Consider the following 25,600-nt stretch of genomic DNA (forward strand, 5'->3'; position numbering starts at 1 on the left):
CAGAGGGCAGGATCCCGGGCCCCCACGTCATGACACTTCCGGGTCTTATCGAGCCGCGATTGCCCACCAATTATCCCTGTCATAACCTGAATCGAGGACAAAACCACCTGCCGCTTTGATATCACGCTCTAGCTCCGTTTCCTCGAAGAGATGGTAGTATCGATGGTATACTTGCGGTTCTGCACCTGAATCATCTTGGGAGGGTTTTTGCTTCAAAACCCAAGGGACCATCACATCCTGTTGGTCACCTTTATCCCATCCCCTTCGACTAGACTTCTGCTCTAGTGCCCAGACATATAGAAGCGCCTTTCCGCCAGGTGCATTAGGCTTGGAAGGCCTTAACGTGCGCAGAATCTCGCGTATAGCCTGAATCCTCCGATCAGGAGTGGACAAATGGTGGATCACGGCGATTGATAGGGCAAAGTCGAAAAACGAATCTGGATGTGGCAGATTTAGAATGTCCGCGACGATTGTTGAATGTGGTTGGTGTTTTACAGCGATTCGGGCGAGATTTTCCGACCTGGCCACAACGGTCAACGGCGATTCATTGATGAAACGATTTCTTTTCAAGAGTCATGTCGATAACACTAAAACGAGAATATATTGGTAGAAATAAAATAAACACACATTTATGACGACTAAATTTTTCGGAGGGGAGAGAGATGATTGATGAGAGGAATAGCGGGGTGGAGAGAGGGGCTCGTCACTTTTTTTCCTTGCCCAGGCCACAGCAAGAAAAGAGGTCAAGAGGCAGGCACATGCGCCGACAGGGCAATGCTTGGGAATTCTGGGGCAATGGAGAGATCACACGTACCGATCGGAAGCCACGATAAAAACATCCTGATTCACGGACAGGTATTTGCCATTGCCGCATCCCACGTCCAACCCAATCGCACCTGGAGCCAATTCCTTGAGGAACCGTTCCACAATTGGCCATGGCTGCCAATATTCGGTAAGAACCAAGCAAAGAGCACCTCGACCGTTTATGTAGAGACGGTGAAGAAGGACCAGGCAGGGAACGTGTACTCACCTTATAACGAGTCGCGGAAAAATGATTCGCAATCAGTTGATACACCTCGTGGACATTCTTTTCTTCGTATTCACCATTGGGTTGGTTGGTGGCAGCTTCTGAGGACGCCATTGTTGCCGTTTATTTGGATATCCCTTTCCACACAAGCATTCTAGAGGGGTGATCTCGGTTGGTGTTCGGGCTATGGGAAGAATGAAGGGAAGAATGAAGGGAAGAATGAAGGGAAGAGAAGATGAGGAGGGATCGGATGTGTCAAGAGCACCCCACGTGGGACCTCTTCCGAGGGTGGTTACATACATTACATTATTCTACCTACCTACCTAAGTAGCATCGTGGATTTATCGGTATCCATCTCAGATCGCAGAGACCGAGGGAAATCAGGTTCAATCAATTGCTTGTGCACCTGCCACAGGTTCAACTATCGGGGATTTCTCTGGCCCATTCCGAGTGGCCGGTCTCGGTGGTATGGATCGAGAGGAATCGAGTCAATCGATTATCCAGCGATGTGAAAGCCGCTCCTGCCTTCCTGACAGTAGATCTATGATTGCACATACCTACCCTTTCCGTACCCAGAGTTGTACAAGGTCTTGATACGACATACTCTGTACGGAGTAACTTAGTTCTGGTTGGAAATCGGTGCTGACTAATGACACTACTGTGTAACTACAACCTGTTCAGTAGTTCACGAGTTACTCTCTACTCCTCTTCTCTGCTGGCATATCAAGTCGCCATCATATCCTTGACTTGAAGTGTAGCTAGCTTTCATCAGTAAGTAAGCGCATCTTTCCACCTGGCTAGGAAAATAGGTTCATCAGGTTCCCGCAATCACATCGCCCCTTTTCCGTGACTCTCTGGGAATGAAAAGGCCTACAAAATTGCATCTGAGAACAGCGGGGCCCCTTTCGGTGACCTCGCGCTGGCCCTTTCCTGGCTTGTCTAACTATTGGACAGGAACAACCTCCTCAAACTAATATTCCGTATAGCTTCAAGAACAGAAGCAGAAATGGCATTTCAGCCTACTCCGGCAGACGTCGCTGTTATCATCACTACGCCATCTGCTGGTCCTAATGCAGGTTCTCAATTCCAGAATGAACGCCGCATCACTCCAACATGGACTGTCATGCAGCTGAAGTCTAAATTGGAAACCATGACTGGCATCCCACCCGGTAGTCAACGTTTGCATCTTAAACCGCCCGGTCTTCCCAGTCGATGGATTGATGGTGATGAAACCGTAATCGGCGATTGGGGCTTAGTAAAGGGATGCGAAATTGAGGTATGAAATCGATTTCCTATGTTATCTAGGCTTGTGTTCTTTGGTTTCCTTCCCCCGCCTCCTTATTCCCAACCCGGTATATCTAGTTACCTCGCCGCACAAAAGATACACGAAAGGTATATATAGGTCTGCGGCAGCACCCTACCACTCCACTCAGAGTGAACCCCGCCGTGCATTCTCTTTGGGAATTTAGAGGCCCGGCCGTGTCTAGTCTTCCACCTATTCATTATATAGAGCTTGGAGAAGAGAAATCATGCCGCGGTAGACAGTTTCTTACTTCCTACCCAACAAACTCTGCATGCGTTTAAGCCTTGCATAAGAAAGAAGAGAGAAAGAGAACAACAAACGTGTATATTTTGTCAGAATGGTTGGAACACAAACTAATCAGCAGGATCCTATTAGGTCCATGATTCGAGACCCCAGTCCGCAAGACCCAATTTTAACGATCTATCATCTGTGGAAAAATACGTCCTTCCTTCAGAAACTTACGAGTCTTTGCCAAATTCGGTCTTGGCCTGGAAAAGAAACCAGAAACTAGGCCGCTTTGACCCAAATGCTTTAACGCCCGAGGAATCAATGCGGAGGCAGGCAGAACAGGACGCCGAGGAAGTTGCACAAAGAGGTATGGATCTAGGCAGTTTCCAAAGTAGGTGTCCGTGATGCTGACTACCCCGGCTTCTACTATTAGGAATCGTTGTTTCTAGGCGTGCGATCATTCTGCCTTCATCGCCGCCACATATTCGTAGGGGAACTGTCCGCTTTGTTGGGCCTGTGCCCACTATTCCCTATCCTGGAGTGAATACTATGCCTGGGACCTCCGGGGGAGAGTCTGATGATTCTCTGCCCCTTTGGATAGGGGTTGAACTTGATGAGCCCACAGGAAAGAATGATGGTAGCGTTGGAGGGCAACGCTTCTTCACCTGTCCTAGCAAGTCTGGTCTGTTTGTTAAACCCGACAAAATTCAGGTAGGGGACTTTCCCCCTTTAGATCTGGACGACGACCTTGGCGACATGGAGGAACTATAGCAAGTTTCCCGCTAGGATAAGGATTGGCACAAGGCGAAAGGGCAAAAAGCCGTGTCATTAAAATGTCGGTAAAGAAGAAATTGTCTTTTAAAGTGCATCGGTGTGAGTAGGTCCCATGCCCTTAGGGGGACGTTTAAAATACATTTCAGAATAGATGAGGATGAAGGAAAGACCTATGATAACTCAAAAACACCAATGACCCCAATGACCACGTAACATAATCGCTAGAAGTGAGAAAACCCCATAATGGACATCAAGGTGGTTTCGCATAAAAATTCGACAGAATGATTACAGGTGATAATCACGATACCAACTAACCGCTGCTATTGCAAATTGAGAGAAGCTTGTTGAGATGAGCTCATTCAAGCATTCTTTGAACTATTTTTTGGTCTTCTGCTTGCCCCTTGACCTGCCTTTTCCAGGACCACTGGGTCGAGTGATCGGAGTAGCAGCATCTCCTTCCATGGTCTCTAACTTGGACGCCGATTCAAGGGCGGAGTCGTCCTTATCCATCGGAACGCAGCCCTGCGTGAAGAATAATCGAGCATCCTTGCCGTGTGTGTTTGCGAAGCTGTAGTAGTTTCCTATGTTGCAAGTGAGAACAGGGATCAGTGACTTCTGTTTCCAAGACTAATATACAAGGGACAGGAGGAAAGTTACCTCGTGGGACTTGGAAGACACAGCCTTTTCCCGCACTGAACTGTACACCAGAGATATCTATCTGCACTCGGCCATTGCAGACGTAAAACACCATGTGCATTTTCTTTGAATTCTTGGGCTTTTTCACTCCTCCGGGAGGTAGTTCGACGATTCCAGATCCTAAGAAAGGAGAACTCAGAAGTTTGGCAAATCGAAACTTCGAGCCTTTCACATCTCGAGTCTCGATTCCAGAAGGGGCATAGGCGATATCTATTAGTACCCAATCAGTACGTATGGTCGGTATAGCTATGACGGAAAGGGGGGGAACCATACCGACAACTTCCTCGTCTTCCGTGCCAGTTTGGACCTCGGGGTCCCATTTCCTCACATACCCGTGCAAAACACCTTCGTTTTTTTCCCAAGTATCGATGTACTCTTCACTGTCCGAATCGTCCTCCTGATGGATTTTCTTCTTCGATTTCGACTTTCCGGATGGCCGCCGGTTGTTCGCTTTCCGCGTTTCCGGTTCAGGTTCCTCTGTCCGAATGACTTCTTTGATAGTTGAAAGAGGGTATCGCTGGCCCTCCGCAGCTTCGCCGTCGCCGTATACACATCGCTCATTTCTCCAGTAGGCAAGAGGCCTGACCGATACACGCCCTGATCGTGTGTGAGTAGTGCTGTTATCTGTTGGCGCCTCCCGTTTGAGGATGTACAAGCTTCGTCCCTTCAAAGGTCCTGTACGATTGGCGTAGTTCTCAACGACCTTGTCCAACTGGGGGTGTCCAGATGATTTGGGCTCGTCAACCGTAGTTTTTGATGCTTTGGTCTTTTTTGATGGTCTTTCCTCTTCGTTACCACCCTTAGGGTTGGATTGAACTTGGCTCTTTGCGGGTCTTCCAGGGCGCTTCCTCTTCTTCGAAAAGTCTTGATTCTCAGCTGAATTGGACTGCGCAATTTCCTCGGCTCGGGTCTCCGCGTTCCTCCCATTCCTTCTAGTCCTGGTAGAAGTCTTCGTCTGTTTCTGAGGGAGTGGTTCAGGTGTGGCCGACTGTGGGTCCAGGTCCAAAGCATCCTGCCTCACATCCTCCCTTTGATCTCCTAGAAGATTGTCACTGGTTTCGAAGCCATCCGCAAAGTCATTTTGAATCTGCTCAAAGACATCGGCATTTTCGTCTCCATTGAACTGGCTGTTTGCATCGCTGTCCGAAAAGGCCACCGCCATAGCCGGTTCGGATGCTTTGTTCGCTTTGCTTCGCATGCTAGCTGCATGGTGGAAAGAGGGTGTATTGACGGACCGATTAGTGAGAGGAGATACGTCTTGTCGTGGACCCCCCGCGGCGCTTCCCAACCCTTTACCATCGGAGGGGCTAGAGGAAAGAATGTCACGCTGCGGGCTTTGAGAGGATCGCAAGCCGGGGGTTCTCCGCGGCGACCCGGTAAGACCGGACTTGAGGGGAGAGCGTGCAACGGGAGGAAGATGGTACGGCCCGCGGGCACTTTTGATACTGTTTAGGAAATCTGCTGGGTCGGGGGCATTCTCTGTGTGTTTGAATGACCGAGCATGAGTATCATTGCGATAGTGGGGAGGATGGCACGTACCCTCGTCCATTGACATACCATCCGAACCAATCGAGGCATCGCTCTTTTCGTTGGCGCCATCATCTCGCAAAGGTGAATTTTCCGGGGATGACCACATCCCTTCTATGTCTTCCATTCCATGTTCGTCGCGCTTGCCTTCTTTCAAAGTGATCCCGGTACGCCTGCAACCATGGCCATCTAACATCAGCCTCCGAGGCACTGGATGACAAGAGCGTAATAAAAGAAACAACGGGACAGACTGACCTTCCGGCTTTGCCAACGTTTGAGTAGTCATAGTCGCGGGTTTTCGCGGGCCCACGGGGAGCCATCGTTGCGCGAGATCCAGACAACTAAATGCGGGATGATGAATTGATCGGAGTTTGGGTCAAGGGAAGCCCAGAAAATGAGCGTGGTGTATGGGATCCTGGGATCTCGGGATCGAAGAGCGAGATGGGGAAACCAAGCTGGTATGAATTGGCACGGGCAAAAATGTACGGTAGGAAGGCAGGCGACAAGGCGGAAAGTTGGTAACCGCGGCCGCTATGGAGGGGAATGGGAAGGGGAATTCATGACGGGGCGACCGACCAACAACGCGCCGAAGCGCCGCTAGTCTGGAACGGTTTGCGACGCGTCCCGCATGGGAGAGAGAGAGAGAGAGAGAGAGAGAGAGAGATTATTCCTCCCTCTCCCTCTTCCTCTCCCTCTTCACCTTGCACCCTGCACCCTGCTCTTATCCTGGACTCAAGAAACCAGAAAAGATCCCTGACTTCTCAATTCCATCCCGGAGAATCATGGAAGAACCGACTGAACGGCACTCCCCGGAGGGCTTCGCTCCCACCGGTCTTTTCATCCCTCCCAGTATAGATCGCGCCCGAGTGTTCGCCGGAGAATCCTACGCCCATTACTCACCGTGCCCTCCAGAAACGGATCTTCAAGTCGAAAGTTCTGATCCGACGAAACCACCTTCTCGCAAACATTATGTCTTAGGGGTTGATGAAGCTGGACGAGGCCCCGTTCTGGGGCCAATGGTATACAGTGCATTTTATGTGCCACATGATCTCCACCACCCCCTTCTGGCTCAACAGTATAGTTTCGATGACAGCAAAGTCCTTACACCTGCTGTGCGTGCCAATTTAATGCAGACACTCTGCACCCCGGGTACGCCATTATTCGAATCATGCGGGTGGGCGACCAAATTGCTTTCCGCACGCGACATCTCCTCTGGCATGATGCGCCTCGGGGCAGGAGCTTACAACCTAAACGCGCAAGCAATGGATGCTACTATTGAGCTCATTCGGGACATTGTTGAAGTCAAAAAGGTGGAAATCAGAGAGGTCTACATTGACACAATCGGAAACCCAGCAGCCTACCAGCAGAAGCTGGAGCGCATTTTCCCTTCTCTAAGGATTACTGTTGCTAAAAAGGCTGATTCCTTATACCCATGCGTTAGCGCCGCGAGTGTCGCCGCGAAAGTAACTAGAGACGTGGCACTAGAGTTATGTCATCATAACGTACTGATGGCCCAAGAACCTGAGAAATCTCCACACGAAAATGCTACGAATAGCTGGGGTAGTGGCTACCCATCCGACTCAAAGTGTGTTCGCTGGCTTCGAGGAAACATGGAACCTATATTTGGATGGGGGAATGAATGCCGCTTCAGTTGGGGTACTGCGAAGGAAATGTTAGAGCTCAAGGGAGGGTCTAAGGTTGATTGGCCAGTGGATGGGAATAATTCGCATTTGAAGGAATTCATGTTGTCATCGTCCTCTGGTGGTAACGGGGGAACAACTTCCCATGAACTTGAACAATGGTTTGGAAGCAAACCAACAGAAGTTCTCTGAGAGCACACAACCGATCTAATAACTAGAATTAATGATCACGATACCCCTCTTTGATAACCTTTGGCATATATACATTTAGTTCTCTCCCTTTCTCTCTGACCTCCCTTTTTCCATCCTTTTTGCGTTCTGTTTCTTCCCTTGTCTCCTACGATGACAGTTGATAGCTGGTGGCGGAAAGCGAAGGGAGGCAGTGGTTCAAAATTGGGTATCTAAAGTAGCTTGTGGTGTAGGTTTACAACGGTAAGCGAACAAATCCATCGAGCATAAACCCTGTGGATCGAAAACGAGAAAATCGCAAGCTCGCTACAGCGTCGCAGTCGAGAAATAGTAATTATCCCACAGATATTCGTAGTCTTCAACAACGCTCCCCACCAAGTCAAGTACAGGTTTTCCCTTCATTTTCCCTGTTAATCCCCTCAACCAAGATCTGTTCAGCGTCAGTATCATGTCTTATTCTCTCAGTGGGGCAAATCGAGTTGTCATACTTGGTTATGTTCTCGTAAAATGCTCCGCGGAAAAGCCACCAGCCCATAGCCCATCCTCTTTTCCTTAGTTCCTCACGCTCGAGACCTGTTAGTCCTCGAAGACCACCAGCAACCCTTTCTTTGAAATCAGATTTGGCAAGCTGTCGGCAGCCGTACTCCATTCCGAAGCCAATCAGCCAGGGTCTCCAACTTTTCTTGTCTCCCCTCCACCGTTGCATCGCTAGAGCATACAAGACGGGTCGGAGTATATAGAGCACTTCCGCTAAATGACCATGACCAGTAACTCGATGCAAGAGTGCTTTGGGCGGTTTGATGTCATCGGCCGTGAGAACCTTGGAAATGAGGTAATTGGACACATCATTCACGTCTGGGAGAGAAGGGAGTGATAAGCCTGTTCGCGGCATAGTCCAGCCCAGGTCGGAAATCCGCTCGTTGTCTGGCGTCTGCATTCCGTTCCAGTCATTTTCTTCCTCCCCCTCCAACGACCTTGGGTCGACCTCACGTTCGGGTAAAGGAGGGCTGACTAGAGGCCGGGAGTTCGTGAGACGAAGTAAGAATAGACGACAAATCGCTTTTATGACTTCAATTATCGCGACCACTCTCCAGCGGATCTTTTCACCGCGGCGTCGCGCAACCATTTCCCAGAGTAATTCTGTATATTGTATCATTTGAAGAGTCAAGGCGACTCTGTGATAGAGGACTGAATTGGAGGTCCAATATTTCGTATACCGGGAATGGGGTGTTGGTGTGGGCCGGGGTATTGTGGACGGTAGCCTAGAGATAACTCGAGCAACGAGAGAGTCATGATACAACGATAGAATCTGTACGCCAGAGTGCACTGCATAAGCATATAGTTAGAGCGAGTCACCGTGTACTCAGGACCGACCCTTCGACGTACCACATTCTGACGGTATTTCCGAATCTCGGTATCGTCCTGCATCGGATGGCAATGAGTGAGCCTTCATTTCCCTATGTGAATATTCCAAGGGCAAGCCTTGAGACCAACCTGGTATAATATAGGTCAAAGACCTCAGCGCCGACTCTACCTGGCCAACAGAGCTAGCGTTCTTGGTCACGAAGTCCTCATAAAGAGGGAGCCATTTGGACGGCTGGAAAAGCGCCGTTTGTATTGCGCTACCATTTTTCCAGGTGGATTCCATATCAGACACGTCTAAACGACTGAATGACTTGCGATACTGGTGCTGGCTCAAGCTAGTCAACCAGAAGTAGCTCTGAGTGCGACAGACAGCGGAGGGAGCGGATAGATACCCCTTGAGCACGTGCACTACTACATGTGCCAAGAAATACAAGCCGAGGCTATTTACGGAGTAACTACATAGTACTTATCGACATAGCCATGCAGTTATTAGGATTGTCTAGTTATCGGCATTTATGTCCATCGGAACCACATACTGGGCGTTCTAGTAGTATATATGTGACATGCCCAAAACAAGTTCATTCATCCGCAAATTTCCACAAGCCACCAGGTCGCATCGCTTGCCTATACCGCTCCTTAACTTTCTCTCTTTCCATTTTGAGGGCTTCTTCCCGGTCATATTCCACTTCCTGCGTGTCAGGCATGTCTGCACGCCAGAAACCAGGGGGTGTGGAGGGCCGCTGGTGATGATGCCTATGTCGCCCGTATTGATTGGCCATGAGCCTTGCTTTCGCTTCGTGAAGGATGTCCTGATATTCCGTAGTGGTCATCCGGTCAATTATGCCCTTCTCTTCCCCGAGAAAATCTTCTATAATTTCTCTGTCTTCGCTTGGGAACTTTTCTAGGTGAGTTGGCAGTCCACCATGACGTGCCATAGCAAGAAACTTTTGTCCGCAGCAGTTCGGACGTGTGCAGCCTTGAATAGAATCGCGCTCATGTCTCTTGCGAACAACATCATCATATGCAAAGTCCAGTCCTTGGTTGTAATTGGGATTGATCTTAAAGTGGCTTAGATCGAGCCGGCGCAACGGTCGAGCTCGATAAGGCTCATCCCCCGGGTGCATCTCACTGACTTCACAGTCATTTGCCCGACACGAGGGGTCACTTGGAAGCTCGTGTCGCGCTCCTGGCAGTTGGGTTTCCTCGCTTTTTGCTGCTGTGGGTCGTAGGCTAGAAGATACGTCAATATCAACCGCCTGTGTAAGACCTAGCTCCTTATGTTGATGACGATTTTCTCCGTTAGCTTCAGCCTGAGTGACTTTGCGCTGTTGTAATGAGGGTCTAGGAGGTATAGGTGATTCGAGTAGTTGATGCAACCGCCTCTCAGTGAGAGCGGTTTCCTCGTTGGAATGAAATTGGGTAGACTTAGCCCCAGATAAGGCATTTTGTGGTAAATTTCCCATGCGTCGCTTACGGCCGACTTCATCACCGTCCTCCGCAATCGAAGATAATGCATGTTTCAAAGATCTGCCCGGTAATTTATCATGTCTCCTCTCCAACCCTGAGCTACCGTCATGATCGCTTCTCGGGTTAAAATGCAGCGGATCACCTGTTGGGTGTCTGGAAGATCCCGGATTTGCGACGGAAGCACGGGTACTATCGTCTGCTTTGCCCAGCGATGACAGCAGGACGGTTGGCGAGGTATCTTCGTGACGTAGACCCGCGTTATGTTGCCTCTCCTGTAGAAAATTGACATTGTTGCTTTTTTTACCGAGCTCCTCGATTTGATGAGATTTAGCTTGATGCGACGGTCCCCTTGTAGAATGAGGCGAAGTCTGTTCACTTCTGAGAGTAGAATCTTTTATTTTACTGTTCATCACGCTACCATCGGATGATGGAACTCCAGCAGACGGTTTGCACGATTCCAGATACCTTAACTTGGACATGCTCGGCTCTCGTAGGTTGTCTGCTCTGGAACAAGCGTTTTGGCTGTTTGTCTCGTTTCCAGCCGTAGGCAGTATCGAAATCGATGTGCAGACCTCGACGGGCTCACACAGCAAAGGATTTTGGTTTGGCTGTTCATCCTGAGGATTCAAAGATGCCATGTCATGATGAGCACCTGGCTGGGGGCTGGATGGGTTTGAACGAGTTTTCGAGCCAGCCTTCTTGGAATCCTCAGCAACACAGGGTGGCAATTTAGCTTCATAGCGTCTCTTTGACTTCTGGGCCTGGCTTTCAACCGCAGTCGTTTGCTTCCGTTCAAACTTGACGGGAATTCCATCAAGCACAAGAGTAAACGTTTCTCGATCGAGACACTCTCGCAAATACGTCAATTTTCTCTTTTGACGCTTAATTTGAAGTCTAAGACCATCGATAGCTTTGATCAGAGTCATGAATTCATTGTATAGTGCGGCATATTTCTCCTTGACGATTTCGTTCGGCTTCGAATCGGAGCCGGTGTCAAAACCAGCATGGCTGTCGCCAAAGATCAGAGCCTGTTGAGGCGAGAATGTCTCTTTCAGCTTAGAAATCTGGTCAGCAGAGACCTGCGTGTCCTCTGCATTAACATCTTTCCGCGCCATATCTTCTTGTAGGATGGCAATTTCATGTTTTAGTTCCCGTGCTTCTGCGGCGGACTCAACCCGGGCTTCCTCCGCGCATTTAGCTTTCTTTTCGGCCTCTTCCACTTTGCAGTCACGAGATTTGATTTCAGCATATAGATCTCTATATGCATCATCGAATGTTTTCTCAAATGTTTGAGCAACAGAAGTATGAAGGGTTTTTAGAACATCCATGGGTGATATGGTGGTTGCAATATCGCGAAAGTTCTAATCCCAAGGACGCGACTGATATTAAGTGATATGTATGTACTGTTGTACATACATACATACATAGATAAGGTAGGTACAGTACATACATACAGTACCTGTGTATGTAAAGTGCGTATTGTATAGTACAGTACAAATCTACTGTACCAGGTAGGTATGTAGGTAGCCACCTACTACCTAGGTACCTGCCCAGTAATATGTAAATAATCAAGTACAGAGTACCTATTGGAGGTAGATACAGATGTATGGATTTACCAGTGTAGTTAAATAGGAATGTATGTACAATACTCCCAGTCTTCACTTTGTTTGGTTACGAAGGCGGTCTATCAGAGAAAGACAGGCAGAACTTTGGAATCAATCCGAAGTTAACTAGGGATTTAGGGCCTCTAAGTTTAGTTGCAATTTTCTAGAACTTATAGATTTGGGGGGGTTGCTTCGATTTAGTATGATCAATCCGAGAAAGTACCTGGTAAAACCTATCTACCTATTATTACGGGTTGTCCGGATAGCGAAATAAAGGCTGTCCGGTTGACCCACTCCGCCTGTTAACCTTGCTTAATTACCCAGTACGTAACCACCTTAACCACCTTGGCAACTACGGCAGTAGCTACGGAGTATGCGAGACTATCTTCCTTCCCTTTGATTGTTCAAGATGGACATTGTCGCAGAATGTTGAAAAGATGTAACCATGACGACGATAGCCACCATCCTGCGCGAAAGCGCATACGTGTGGCACGGGTTGAAAAAGCAGACCGTATCTCGGCTTTGAGCGACGAACTCTTGCTTCAAATACTGTCCTTCTTACCCACGCCAACTTTACTCCTATGCCAACGGTATGTCCAAACAATATTCTCTTTTGCAAACCCTGCAAGCCGCCTGATGCATCTTCTTTCTTTAGACTGTCCCATCGGTTTCACTCCTTGGCCGGAGACTCGGAGTTGTGGAAAAGACAATATTACTCGCGATGGGTATGGCCTCGATCGCGTCGCACAGCAAACAGAAGGCGTGCGGGTTTATTTTCATCTAAATTCAACTACACCCCGAAAGTGTCAATGTGGCTCGATCATGGACGCCTAGCGAAAGGTGGTACGGTTACGAACTGGAAAAGGCAGTATCGCCTCCAGCACAACTGGTCAAGAGGGATCTGCCGAGTCGTTGAAATCGAGTTCCCCGAACCGTTGCGGCCGCCATTGTTGGTGAAATTCTGTGCCGGCTTTGTCTTCGTGGCGGACTTGGACTATACGCTCAGGATCTGGGAGGTTGGGAATCCACAATCCTGCCTAGCGTCGATCCCTGCCACAGATTCCCTGGACGCTTCAACGGCGTTGGCGGTTGGTCGCCTCCAGCAACAGAATGTTATTGAAGTCACCGTTGGTTTCGAAAGTGGCCGCTTCAGCTTGTGGACAATGGATCTCAAGACAATGCGACTAAGCCTGCGGTTTACACACTCTGGAACTGCCGATGGGGCTATAACAGGTGTCGCCTTATCATTGCCTTATATCCTAATGATATCTCAGCATAAGGTCTTATCACTGTATAAGGTCCCGCTCGAAAGAGACAAGCCAGGGCAAGTTCCCACGAAGGAAAATTGTTTGCTTGCGTCGCTCAAGGCGGATAGCATTTTATCGCCCATATCATTATCAGTTCGCATAGTGGGTTCGCAGGTCATAGCATCCATCGTGTACAGCTTTTCCCATATAAGCTGTGGGTGGTCATTGGGCATACAAGAATTGCACTTCAATAAAACCGGTCAGCAAAAGACTTCTCGGCTTGCAACGACAGTGGAATCGCAACATGAAACGATGCCCCTTTATTCTCTTCACGGGGAAGGCTTGTCTTCTTCAGGTCGCGAAACCACGCGTGGTCAGCAATATGGCCGACCCTCCGAACCATCGATACTGCATCGAGAGCCGCCGACTTCGGTGTCCTACTCCCATCCTTATCTTTTAACATCTCACGCAGACAATACCCTGACGATGTATCTTGTTGTATCCACCGCGGCAGGTCTGTCTGTCAAAAGTGGTCGGAGACTGTGGGGTCATACTTCATCAGTTTCGGCAGTACAAGTCAGCAATCGCGGCAAGGCAGTCTCCATTAGCTCACGTGGAGGCGAGGTGAGAATATGGGAACTTGAGGCCCTCATATCGTCTCCCGACACGCATAGGAGCATGCGGCAAGAGATCAGCATCCCAGCTAGTCCCGAAAACAAAAGGATCCGGGAAAATGGTGGTGGCGAGTCACGGTCTCATAGCCACATTTTCCAGGCTAGTGCATCTATGGCCTCACCTGCCGAGCGCCCACCGTCTGAGTTTATTCGAACTAGCAGCTGTATTGGCTTCGACGAAGAGCGGGTACTTTTACTTCGCGAGATGGGCATAGGGGGGCAATTACTCGAGGCTTACGACTTCACGTAACCTGCTCTTTTGAGATTTGATATCAAAGCAGGAAAGTGAAGGGGAGAGGGAAGGAAGGCTTGATTTAGAGGGCAACTACTTTCTATATTAGGAACTCAGCTCGATGTCTTCCTCCCGAGTATGTCACCTAGAACATATTTTTCCTCTGGAAACCGCCATAAAGCCACGCTCCTTGTAACAGTAACTACATGAAAATGCTCTTCCCCGTAATGGTGATTTTGCAGTCCTTTGCTGAAAAGCCTATGCTGCGGCGGTCATAGATGTAGTTTGTGCTGGAACGTTGCACTAGACCAGCGGATGGCCAAATGAAGACGGAGAAGAAAATTCCAAAAAAAGGAAGGAATGGAAGAAAAGGTATGTACAAAGAAAGAACAGAGGATGGATCGAAGAGAAGAGATAGAAGAATAAGTAAGGAAGGAAGCAAGGAGATTTACCAGTAATAGATAGACCTTGTCGGTCTTTCAGACTTTCTCTCTTTTATTTTTTTTTTTTTTTTTCTCCCTTCCCTCTCATTTAGTCTAGCTATTTTGATTTTGATTTTTTTGATTTTTTTTTTTTTTTTGACAAAGCCCTGCAGGAACCGCGGGAAGCGTCCTCCCCCCCGCACCGATTGGAAAATCGGTTTTTATTCTCAGCAAGAATATTAACCACCATTGAAATCTCTGATTCCTCCCAACTTTGATCAAACCGCATTAATTTTTTTTTTAATTCCCTTCCTCCTTTGGTTCTTGTGCCCATCTACTTTTCTTTTTTAAGATCATCTATTCCATTCATTCCGCTAATATGAGTTTCCAAACTGGAGGTCGTGGATGCTTTAACTGTGAGTCCTTCGCTCTATGACCCATGGTGGTTTTGCCTTTCGCCGTCTATTCCTGGTGCCCTCACATTGTGCATCACAAATTATACCACTGAAGCTACGCTTTGTTGTCATGATACTTCCAACATCCCTTGAATTAGAGGGGCAATGATCTACTCTCCCTACCCTATCTTCTCGGACAAGGGCAAAAACCAGCTACACAGCATTGATACTAATTCAAATCTCTCACAGGTGGTGAAGCTTCGCATCAGGTAAATTACCTCTTCTACACGCAGGCGTGAGGACAGGTCTTGTGTTCTCTATCTTTTACTTCGCAATGAATTCATTCGGAAATGCGGGCCAATGGCAGATTCTTACACTTTATGACTATTAGGCCCGTGACTGTCCCAAGAAGGGTACCCCGACTTGGTAGGTGTCATCCGTCTTTATGCCCATTTTGATTGCCTGGTGCTAATAAACATCTGCAGCTACAACTGCGGTGGTATGTCATAACTTTTGCTTCTGAATTGAATGCCACTATTGGTGGCGTCGATATATTGGTTTTGGAACTGACGAAAGAACCCCCCTCAAACAGGACAGGGCCATGTCAGTAAGTTTATGTTGCACTAGACTCTACTTTCACTCTGTACTCAGCTGATATATAATGACTTGCAGGCCGTGAATGCACAGTAGCTCCCAAGGAGAAGTCGTGTTATCGCTGCGGTACTACCGGACACATCTCTCGCGAATGCCCCCAGGCGGCCCCGACCGAGGGCTTCAGTGGTGGCGCCACTGGCGGCCAGGAGTGCTACAAGTGTGGACGGGTTGGTCACATTGCTCGTAACTGCCCTCAAGGTGGTTATGCAGGCGGTTATGGCGGTGGATTCGGCGGGCGCCAGCAGACTTGCTACTCTTGCGGCGGATTCGGTCACATGGCTCGCGACTGTACCCACGGACAGAAGTGCTACAACTGTAAGCGTCCTCTACTACATGTCACCGTACTAGGCTTGCTTTGCTAACTATTGCTGATTAGGTGGAGAGGTTGGACACGTTTCTCGCGACTGCCCCACTGAGGCTAAAGGCGAGAGAGTTTGCTACAACTGCAAACAGCCCGGACACGTCCAGGCTGCCTGCCCCAACTAAGTCGAACCACTGAGAAATCCTTCGTCTCCTCCCTCGCACTGACGTCTCCGGGACCAGCTCCCAGAGACGTCTTCGATCGAAGCCGTACGCTCTGTACCGGGTTTGAAAGTTTCAAAATATGTCTTATTTCATTGCAGCCAAGTCACTTCTGGCTTTACGATCCTAGCCTCGAACGACTTCCCCGATTACGGTATCATGAAAAGATCTGCTAAACCTTAAATTCCGTTCACCACCCAACTTCTAGTCCAATATTGGACCAGGAAGTATAAGAAAAGGGGGAAGGACGGAGGTCTCGAACTTGGTTGATAGGTGGTCTGGGCTGTTGGGGAGGGTCTTGGGTTGATAAAACTTTCCCTTTTGTGTAATGCGGAAGACTAAGTACCAAAAAAAAAGTTTTTTGTCAATAAAATTTATGTCTCAAAGCAATATTGACCGGCCTGGTTTCTATTTAAAAAGAAAATGTCCACGATTAAGAGCTGCAACTGCACATCATAGCTCTTTGAAATCGGGGTACATCTCCACAGAATCGCTCTTCAAACTTCTTGTCCAAGCCCCAAGTGTCTTCAAACGGGTTAAGAGCCATGCGCATCACATGTCCCAGTATCTCACGGTCTCCACGGCGCTCAACTCGCTCAATGACCTCGTCTAGAATCCATCCGCGAGGCAAGAACTGCCAAAAGCGGCAGTTAGCGAGGAATGCGCAGTCAGTCGACAGGGCCTCTACTTACTTTCGGGTTCACCGCTTTCATTGCTTCCTGTCTCTGCTGGTCTTCGTCCGACCCCCAGTCCTCCAGAATCCGAGTCCTCCAGCTATCGAGCCAGTTGCCAATGCGCTCCTTGGCGGTCTCGTTGGTGTAGCCAATCCCACCGAATCCTTCCTCATGGAAGAACACGGGCGCCACGTCTTTCCTTTGGTCCTCGGTTTCGATGGCAGTGAGTGGTATATGCGACAGTCGTCGGAAGAAATGATTGAAGTCCAGTTCCAAGGCTTCCAGCGTATCCAAAAGCTCCGAGAACAAGTGCTGGAAATCGGATTCCTTTCGATTTTTCAGTCCCAGCCGTTTGCTCATCAGTTGTTTGTACTCGTTCAAAAACACAGTCCTGAACTCGTCGCTCGTTCGCTCGATGATGGCCTCTGCACGCTCAACAACAGCCGGCATAGATTCCTCGGCCAAACCTTCTTTCACAAACGATAGGTCGTCAACGCTGTCTCCCGCCCCCATTAGTTCACCTAAAGATTCTCCGAGCCTAACCAGATTCCACCAGATTATGGTGGGTTGGTTCTTGTAGGAATATCTCAGCAGATGATCATCATGGTTTGGGGTGTATTGGGGATCAAAATTATCCATGAAAGCAAATGGTCCATAATCAAGAGACAGACCGTATATTGATGTGTTGTCAGTATTCAAAACACCATTCATGAAACCATAGGCTTGCCAAGCCGCCACGGTCTTCGCATTTCGCCGGGCAATCTCTCGATATAGTCTTGCAAACCTATTTTCTTCTACGCCCTGGTGGTTTTGTAGTTGATCCCAGGGAACGTTTCTTGCTGGGTTGTCCACAGCATCTGGGGGGTGATCTTTACCCAACGACACCATCGCCGGCAAAGCCTCCCAGCCATGAAACACTTCTTCGGCGGCAAAAGTAGCCAGTTTTCGAACTGTATCCCTATCACCACGCGCGTGCGGAAGATCGAATGTTCCAATTCTCAACCAAGACTCGGCGAACCGGGCAACGATGGCTCCAGGCTCCATGCGCTCCCGCAGAACCTTAGATTGAGGCAGTAGGGTAATGGACAAAGCCCTAGTAGTTGGCACGCCAAGTGCCGAGAGTGCTATGCAGACGAAAGTAAGTTTCATGGGGTCTTGAGCTGTTTCAGGCGAATACCTTCTGACACGACATATTCCCGGATGCTGGATCGAAGAACGGCTTTTCCGTCAGCGAAACGAGAATAAGGGGTTCGCCCAGCTCCTTTCAGCTGCAATTCGTATCGAATGTGCGTGTCTGGGTTGGTGCACTCGAACAAGCTGATTGCGCGCTGCTACAGGTTAGTTCATGGCGGTCACGGTAGCTACAGGTGAATCTTACTCCATCGCCCAGCTGGCCTGCCCATGAACCACTGCGAAATTGTCAGTCCAGTGAGATGAAGAGAAAGAGGGCCTGGGACAACATACAACTGCCAGCCTTATATCTGTTAACAAAGACGAATAAATTTTGAAGGGGCGTGTCAGAAGCTATAAATCTCACCTCCATAACACTGCGCCCAAGGATAGATCCCGCCGCTCTCCTCAGTCCAATTGAACCTATTTCCTGAGACCAGCGCTTCGAATTCGGGGGTGTGCTCTTCGCCAGACTTCAATCCGAGGTCCCTCATCGCTCTTGGGCTGACGCCCAAGAGCTCCGTCGCATTGGTCGGTTCGGGACGAACAAAAGTGTAGAGCGCGCCCTTCACCAAACGGGGACCAAGTGTCTCCCTCGGCGCCTGGTGGGATGATTCTGGGGTTTCAAAGGCAGGGTCTGGCGGTAGTTTCGCGGTGAAAACACCGGACTTTTGGAGTTCGGCCAGCGAAGACCCCATGGTTGAGCTAGAAAATTGTTGCGAAGCCAACTGACCAAGGCGGAGGAGAGTCCGCGACCGATGCAAATGGTTTCGAAAATACATACATATATTGCAAAGCTGCAACGATCGACAGAGTGTGGGTGACCAGGGGAGGTGAGGGAAGGAAAGAGTGAAGAGAGAAGACGAGCATCGACTCGAGTTCTCCGTACTTTTCAGAGGGGACCAGGGCACATGACATCATCGGACCCGGGTGCATCCAAATCCAACGACTCATGGTAACTATGTTATCCATGGAAATTGTACGGAGTACGGAGTATGGAGTAGGTAGGGATAGGTAGCTCGTAGAGATCGAGGGTTTGATTGTTTCTTCTTCTTTTATTCACCCGTCCCCCAAGCATTCTTCTCCTTTTCCCCTCGGATGTGTCGCGGCGGGGACGAGCAGAAGTTACTAGTGTATGTTCAGGTTCCTTTCTATGTCAGAGTGCCAACGCCAATAGTCAGTCACTCCTTAGACCTAGAAAGGGCAGTTCTGCCAAGCCTCTCCACCTGGACCTTGCACCGGTTCCTTTCTCTCTCTCTCTCTCTCTCTCTCTCTCTCTCTCTCTCTCTCTCTCTCTCTATCTTTCTTCCTTCCTTTCCTCCTTTCTTCCCTTTCATCCCCCTGTTGCTTCTTTGTACTCTCCTCCTCCAATTACGTTCTCGCGCGCACTGTCGCCCAATCACGACCAAGGGCCACTCCCTCCACATGGCCCACGGCGCCTATCTTTAGGTCTTGTATCCGTGGGCCGCGTCCTCGCAGTGCAATCCGTTGTATATTCCCCCGGTCGAGCCAGAAGATCATCCGAAAACTGTTGTTGATCCATCGCCCCTGATTGTTGACTCTTTCTCGACTTGACAACCTGTTGCTGTTGCATAAGAAGTGTGGGGACGGCTCCGGCTCCGACTCCGGCTGCCTCTGGCTCCGGCTTTCATGCAGGATATGCCTGACAGTTCATGTGCAATTGCTTGTATTGTCTAGTCGCGAAAATCGTGCCCGAAACCTCAACCGTAACACAAGGCTTACTAGCGACCCTGCGCCCTCCCAAACTACCATCACAAGCGCCACGGGTCATAAGAGCCAATCTGGTTCATCCGACGCATTTCTTTGTGATGCTGCGACGCGCTCTATCCCCATCGTCCGGATCAAACAAACACCAATGTCCTGTTGATAAAGCGACTTTCGAAACAAACAAGGAACTCAGTAGCAACCGTTTCCATAGATCGGGAATTTGCGCCTGGTAGTTCACTCCCGGTGTAGCAGCTCCTCAGAACTAACGAACACATTGCAATGTCGGTGAACCGTCCTCGTCCCGCGCACGATCAGACAAAATTCCCCAGATCGAATTCATCAAACGAAAGGCCTGCATCAGGGCAGGATTCGATCGAGCGTCGATTGAAACGCCTTAGAGAAGACGTCCTTCCTTTCTATCCCTTTCAACTCACTGTGCCTACCGATGTGCCGTTTCGTCTTGGAGGTCGTTTTGTCAACAATTGGGCAGTGAGTAATGAGGGGCCGTTCACTCCAGAGGAACAACAACTCCAGTACATGACATTCTTAACACACCACGAGGGAGACTCTTTATTGGTGGCCGTTGGGGACTGGTCTGACGGTAAGGGCGCCGTCATGTCTGATCGTCCCGAACCACGAAGTGCGGCAAGCACGCCGTCAAGCGGATCTATCAAAAAGAAGATTAGCCTAAGTGATTATAAGAATAAGAGAAAGCCCGGGGGGTCAGCTTCCCCAGTCAACCGCGATATTAGCAACAACAGCGCTGGAACAACCGTTAGCATCGATGACAGCCAACGCGCCCCAAGGGTTGCTCCCCTTGAGGACAACTTTCACAGAAAAGTTAGCCATGTCGCGCCCTCACAACCTCCTGGCCGGTCAGATATCGAGACTGCTGAGCGCAAAAGACACCCCGATTCCGGGAATGGGCGTTCAGTGTCACGGGAAAGCAGGGAAGTAATCGTGACACATCCGAAGAGACCGAAACTGTCACCCGATGGCGGATTGGAGCCAAATAAATGGGAGCGGTCTAAGGCAAGCGAACTCCCAGTTCTTCTGTCACCAACTCTACCACCAACCACGGATACTCCTAGGCTACCTCGACTTTTGTCACCGACGCTCCCGCCAGATATCGAGAAAGAACTCGCCAAGCTAGAAGAGGATCCATGTTCCCTAAATCCCTCTCAGATAAAACACACCGCAAACCCGGAGCTAATGAAGGCCCATCTCAACAAAGACAAGGGCTTTGATGACCGCGACAAGCATCTAGATTCAATTCTCGCCCTTGGTCGACGGGGAACGAACAGTAGAAGCTCATTGTCGATCTTGATCTCTGAGAATAGCGATATCCCAAAGGCGAGCCCAAGCTCCCAAGCAAATGGCAAATCAAATTCTCTCGATGTGTCCGTGAACCCACATTTAGTTGTGAAACTAAGATACGGCAGATCGAATAGAAAGCGCGTCGAAGCTCTTCTCAGGTTCTCTGGTAAAAGAAAACATGCTCCAACAAATTCCCCCACAAAAGGAACTATCGACTCCGATCTTCCCCAATCCACGAAAAACGAACAAACTGCCGCAAAAACACCCGCATCGGAACGACCCGATCAAATACATCGCGGAGAAGGTATAACAAAACCTGCCGCGAGTATGCAAGGGAATATTTTCTCAGCAGACCCATCAGGTGAAACAAAACTGCACGTTCCAGGAAAACCCCAAGCCGCTACTCTCCCCATCTCAAATCCACCCCAGCAGGAAAGGGCAAAGAAGGCCTCACGAACCCCCGGGAAAGAAGCCAAAGACGCAAGTGTTCGGTCAGAGATGATCGGCGTTGAGGATATAACCGCAGTTGATTCCGCTGCGGCAGTGAAACTCTCACCTCGAAATGGTGACCGTCGGGCCTGGAGAGATGAGTACCAGAAATACGGTAATCTAGGACGGGAGCTTAAGCACGCTGCAGAACGACACACAGCGAAAGACAATGCAACCGCAGTAGATGAGAAGCTGGCGGTAGCAACCGCAATCGAAGCAATTTTCTGCTTCATCCTGGCGTTCGTTGCAGATGATCAATCCAAAATTCTACCTGGTCAGATCGGAGATTCGTCGTCCTGGCTATCGATCCTCGCATACTGGCGTGTCGTCAGGAAGAACAGTAATTCTTACAGACGTCTTTACAGCCTTTGTTCAATTCTTGGCGCTGTTTCTTACGATGCCATTCATTCCCTTGATTTGGAACGTCTTGCCGTCACTCCACTGCCAGGAGAATATGCGATTGCGCCGACTTCGGGTACTGATGAGGGCAATGCCATCAAGAGCGAGAATAAGAGGAATCGAAGGGAAATCCAAGAGCTGAAAAACAGATTGCCTGAATGCTATAAGGAATCCCAACGGCTTTGGCTAGAGGGCTCGCGCGGTCTTTCTGAAGAGGTATTGACTCGTGAATTTCCAAACACCTGGTCTCAGCGGTCAAAAAACTTCTCGGAACAAGGCAGACAACGTCTCAAGGTTGGTGATTATTCTGGCGAGTACTTTCTGCCCCTTGGAAGAACGAATTCTCCTGTGGAGATTGTCCGATTCGGATACGCAGTTCTGAAGGAGTGGTGTACAAACGAAGGTGTTGAATGGAATGGTCGCCTTGCCTTGTAATACAGCCATCAACCCTTTCTACTACTTTCCACTTAGATGTACATTTCTGTTTCTAGAATGTCTCGATTATATGTCGTGTCCTGAGGTGGATCATCAAGGCACACGAGTATTGAGTTCATTCTGTCTTTGACTGGCTACATGTGATACCACGAGTTATGCGTATATGATTATGCATAACCTTTCGGATATATTAAATTGAATTAAATTGTAATCCCAGCTTATTATTGGGCATTTTTTATTTGCCTGGGTCCTTCAATCAGATGGATGGACTAACTGTTCTTGGAGTAGGTCTTCCCCAGAAGACGTTTAGATAATGTGTTACCCTGGGATAGATTGTACAGAGATTAGGCCAAAAAAAAAAAAGTTTTCTTTAAGAAAAAGAGATCGTCTATTCGTCAAATAGTCGTCAAATCTCAAATGATGGCTAAAGAATGATCAAACCGGTGCGCCACGTAGAAGCATTGCACCATTTCGCTCGAAAGTTCAAACAAATCACTACCGGGGAAAACAAAGTCAATTTCCCCAGTCGCCTCTTCTTTTGTCATTGAGGACACTCAAATCATGACGCCATAGCCAATTAGGCTTCTACAAAGTCCCGTCCATGTCTCGTGCGAGGGATCGGTTCGTCGCCAAAGAGCCAGCCAGCTTCTCGGCAATATCTAGCCTCCCTGCCGTGAATTCCAATCTCACTGCCCCAGCAAATGATAGAAGCATCCACTATGTCAGCTATAATGCCTTCGACCGTGCCTAACACGCTCCAGCCGATCGTTCCTGCGATCAGGCCAACCACGTAAGCATACACACTTCCCTTGCCTATACTACTGACAGCAGGTACGCCCAAATTTCTAGCGGCGGATACCCAGCCCCCAAACCCAAGCGCTAAAGACATCATGAGACGAGCAGCGTGTAAGATGAGCTTTGAAAGTCGGTAAGGGAGAAGAGGAGCAAGCCCATCACGCGACCAGGAGGACGGATGCAATGACGGTGTGGTCATCGGTGACGAGAGAATTTGCATTCGACTTAGACCACGAGCAGAGGCGTCAAGGGACTGAGAATGAATTGCCCCATAAGTAAGCGCCAGGGGGTCTGTGAGGGCTGCTATGGGGGTAGGAACAAGGGAATAAGCGAGCAAGCTCAAGAATGAGGTGATACGACCTGGCAAAACGATAAGAGGTAGGCGCACTATGAGGGCAATCAGTCTAGAGAAGCAGATCGTGCCAAATAGTGTTGTAAAAGAATGCACAATGGCCGCCTGGACGACCTGCCTGGAAGTCGGAGCAGGGCTTGCGAGGCGGTGGAAGTACCACTGGCTCACTGTTGCAGCGGTGACCGCACGCTGTATGCCACCAACCACGCCCAGTGACCATATATAGACAATTATGAAGTAAATTGCCAGCCACCAACTGCTGAGATTGATGATGAAAAATTTTGACTCCGAGACATGTCCACCCAAGAATACACGGGTGAACATGAGCATCCACACCCAGGTCCAGGAAACAATGAAGGTGAGAATACCGAGACCAAAAGCCAGCAATTCTGCGTTTGCAGCGAGTATCCGACATGCGAATTCCAGGACCCCTATTGCCTTGCCTATAGCATGGCGACCTCGTATCACATTGTATGTCCATAGACTCCCCATGAGGAATGGAATGAAGGACCCGAATCTCATCAACCTGTCCTGTACGCTAGTGCCATGCCAGGCACCTTTGAAGCTTGAGATAAACGGGTAAATAGAGAATGAGTATAGAATCACCGGGACGGCGAACATGATCGCGTAAACTAGTTGACGAACGTAGGAACGGAGCAAGGCGAGCCAAAGCAGTGACACGAATATCGAGATAACGGTATATGCCCCAAGGAGAGAAAAGGAGCCATGAACAGTCAAATATACTGTGTCACCCCACTTTGACTTGTCTCCCGATGGGACGGAAGTGTGGAGATAAATAAGAAACGCAGTTGCGAGAAGGCAGGCCAACGTTATCAAGAAGAGCTGACCCCAGAAAACATCATGAGCTGGCATTCCTGCCACTTCTCTAGGAATTGACATCTGGTTTTGGTCTGAGAGACTTGCTGGCTGTGAGGTCTCCATCCTAGACTGCTTCCCTATGCCGGCTGGTAAGAACGACGAGTCTATCCCGAAATTGCCCCCGGGAAGTTCAGACTGCGCCCTAAATCGTTGGACAGATGGTGGGTCGTCATCACCTATTTCAGAGTTGGGTTTGTCGGTGTCAATATCGAATCTTAGAGTGTCCTCGAGGCGAACATCGAACAAGTCTTCTCTGCGCTCGTGGCTAGAGCCGATCTGGTTCTGTAAGGCGTCTTCAGTGGAGTTTTGAAACGCGTTCCGCGCGCCATAAGTCGATGTACCATCTCGCCATGAGCTCCTGATGCCTTTGCTCTTTCTGGGAACATTGTATTGGTGCTCATCGGAAAGGCCTATGTTATGCTCCTCGTCATCTTCCTCGTCTTCATCATAATCCAACTCTGAAGAATCCTTCAAGCGACTTCCCCCGAACTGTCGCCTAGACCTTTGCAGAGCATAGAAGTCAGCTATTTCTCGATCACGCTCGGTCTCGTCATCTTCTTCACGAAATTCATCCGTAGCGCTATAGAAAAGAGGCGCAGGCCGAGCCAGATTGCGAGATGCAAAAGGGAGGTTGGAGATCTGGGAAGAGGTTGGTTGGTACGGGTTGATGGCCGTTCTTTGCAGGACCGGACGGGAAACTGGAAAGCGAGAGTTGCCCTGCTGTTGTTTTGAACGGTGACCCTTACGCACCTCATCAGGACGAGGCCCTATTCGCGACTGTGACTGAGCAAGAAACCGTGAGGCGTCTGCAAGAGAGTGAGCAACGTCCGCCAGGGCGGGAGAACCACGAAAACATATAATCATGGTCCTACGTGAGACCACATACATTCTGAAAACATGTTCGTCGAAAATGTCCTGGGGCCCTGAAGCCTGGTGATGAGCGAACGGCGATGTTTCCTTGGGACTGGAAGCAGCAAGTGAAGCGGTGAGCACCTCCGAGGGCTTCAGATCGGCATTAGATAGCTAGTGAATGGCCCGAGACGGAAGTACACATGAAGGATAGCTCTCTGAAACTTTGCCTGTGGGATATCGGGGCATCAGCCACAATTTGTATCTAAGGGTTAGTATCTTTCCCCCCTTTGGCTCCCCTTCTCGAGACGTGAGGATGTGAGAAGGAAGAAGACGCAAGGTGCGAGGTGCGAGGTGCAATGTGCGTCATATGGCAAGGTCACGAAGATGGATGACTCAGCTGTCGGCGGTTGTCCACCGCAGCTACCCTGCGTGTTGATTCAACACTTCCTTATCCTCGTCCACATGGTTGTTATCTAGCAAATTAATAATAGACAATCTCCTTATCGACCCTGTCTACACGGACAACTCCAGAATATGAGTCCAC

The 25,600-nt window shown here is 49.3% G+C and overlaps 10 protein-coding genes across 10 annotated transcripts; 5 read left to right on the forward strand and 5 right to left on the reverse strand.

Moving 5' to 3' along the window:
- Positions 1-45: 45 nt before the first annotated feature.
- Positions 46-1,141, reverse strand: KD926_006770 (tRNA (carboxymethyluridine(34)-5-O)-methyltransferase; the record flags this gene model as incomplete). Its single annotated transcript, XM_053099779.1, has 3 exons — positions 46-562; positions 815-939; positions 1,031-1,141. 3 exons carry the CDS (start codon positions 1,139-1,141, stop codon positions 46-48), a joined length of 753 nt encoding a protein of 250 aa, XP_052956513.1.
- An 892-nt stretch (positions 1,142-2,033) lies between these two features.
- On the forward strand, positions 2,034-3,329 carry KD926_006771 (tubulin-folding cofactor B; the record flags this gene model as incomplete). Its single annotated transcript, XM_053099780.1, has 3 exons — positions 2,034-2,303; positions 2,706-2,925; positions 2,992-3,329. 3 exons carry the CDS (start codon positions 2,034-2,036, stop codon positions 3,327-3,329), a joined length of 828 nt encoding a protein of 275 aa, XP_052956514.1.
- A 378-nt stretch (positions 3,330-3,707) lies between these two features.
- KD926_006772 (Cupin domain protein) lies at positions 3,708-5,875 on the reverse strand (the record flags this gene model as incomplete). The annotated part of the gene is made up of 4 exons (XM_053099781.1): positions 3,708-3,913; positions 3,990-4,238; positions 4,302-5,728; positions 5,811-5,875. The coding sequence occupies 4 exons, from the start codon at positions 5,873-5,875 to the stop codon at positions 3,708-3,710; spliced, it is 1,947 nt and encodes a 648-aa protein (XP_052956515.1).
- A 462-nt stretch (positions 5,876-6,337) lies between these two features.
- Positions 6,338-7,387, forward strand: KD926_006773 (ribonuclease H2 catalytic subunit RNH201; the record flags this gene model as incomplete). Its single annotated transcript, XM_053099782.1, has 1 exon — positions 6,338-7,387. One exon carries the CDS (start codon positions 6,338-6,340, stop codon positions 7,385-7,387), a length of 1,050 nt encoding a protein of 349 aa, XP_052956516.1.
- Positions 7,388-7,690: 303 nt separating this feature from the next.
- On the reverse strand, positions 7,691-11,544 carry KD926_006774 (Pex16-domain-containing protein; the record flags this gene model as incomplete). The annotated part of the gene is made up of 4 exons (XM_053099783.1): positions 7,691-7,814; positions 7,873-8,710; positions 8,771-9,189; positions 9,380-11,544. The coding sequence occupies 4 exons, from the start codon at positions 11,542-11,544 to the stop codon at positions 7,691-7,693; spliced, it is 3,546 nt and encodes a 1,181-aa protein (XP_052956517.1).
- A 1,085-nt stretch (positions 11,545-12,629) lies between these two features.
- KD926_006775 (WD domain protein) lies at positions 12,630-13,991 on the forward strand (the record flags this gene model as incomplete). Its single annotated transcript, XM_053099784.1, has 1 exon — positions 12,630-13,991. One exon carries the CDS (start codon positions 12,630-12,632, stop codon positions 13,989-13,991), a length of 1,362 nt encoding a protein of 453 aa, XP_052956518.1.
- Positions 13,992-14,774: 783 nt separating this feature from the next.
- Positions 14,775-15,930, forward strand: KD926_006776 (putative zinc knuckle domain protein (Byr3); the record flags this gene model as incomplete). Its single annotated transcript, XM_053099785.1, has 7 exons — positions 14,775-14,811; positions 15,040-15,059; positions 15,182-15,216; positions 15,276-15,289; positions 15,383-15,397; positions 15,463-15,759; positions 15,821-15,930. The coding sequence occupies 7 exons, from the start codon at positions 14,775-14,777 to the stop codon at positions 15,928-15,930; spliced, it is 528 nt and encodes a 175-aa protein (XP_052956519.1).
- A 469-nt stretch (positions 15,931-16,399) lies between these two features.
- Positions 16,400-18,508, reverse strand: KD926_006777 (YdiU domain protein; the record flags this gene model as incomplete). The annotated part of the gene is made up of 6 exons (XM_053099787.1): positions 16,400-16,600; positions 16,659-17,764; positions 17,818-17,971; positions 18,019-18,049; positions 18,105-18,114; positions 18,178-18,508. The coding sequence occupies 6 exons, from the start codon at positions 18,506-18,508 to the stop codon at positions 16,400-16,402; spliced, it is 1,833 nt and encodes a 610-aa protein (XP_052956520.1).
- A 1,309-nt stretch (positions 18,509-19,817) lies between these two features.
- KD926_006778 (uncharacterized protein) lies at positions 19,818-22,178 on the forward strand (the record flags this gene model as incomplete). The annotated part of the gene is made up of 1 exon (XM_053099788.1): positions 19,818-22,178. The coding sequence occupies one exon, from the start codon at positions 19,818-19,820 to the stop codon at positions 22,176-22,178; it is 2,361 nt and encodes a 786-aa protein (XP_052956521.1).
- Positions 22,179-22,755: 577 nt separating this feature from the next.
- KD926_006779 (uncharacterized protein) lies at positions 22,756-25,092 on the reverse strand (the record flags this gene model as incomplete). Its single annotated transcript, XM_053099789.1, has 1 exon — positions 22,756-25,092. One exon carries the CDS (start codon positions 25,090-25,092, stop codon positions 22,756-22,758), a length of 2,337 nt encoding a protein of 778 aa, XP_052956522.1.
- Positions 25,093-25,600: the final 508 nt, after the last annotated feature.

This window comes from Aspergillus affinis (genome assembly GCF_023601865.1).
Source record: "Aspergillus affinis strain CMG 70 chromosome Unknown NODE_37_length_269496_cov_86_605002, whole genome shotgun sequence".
NCBI classification, from domain to species: Eukaryota; Fungi; Ascomycota; class Eurotiomycetes; order Eurotiales; family Aspergillaceae; genus Aspergillus; species Aspergillus affinis.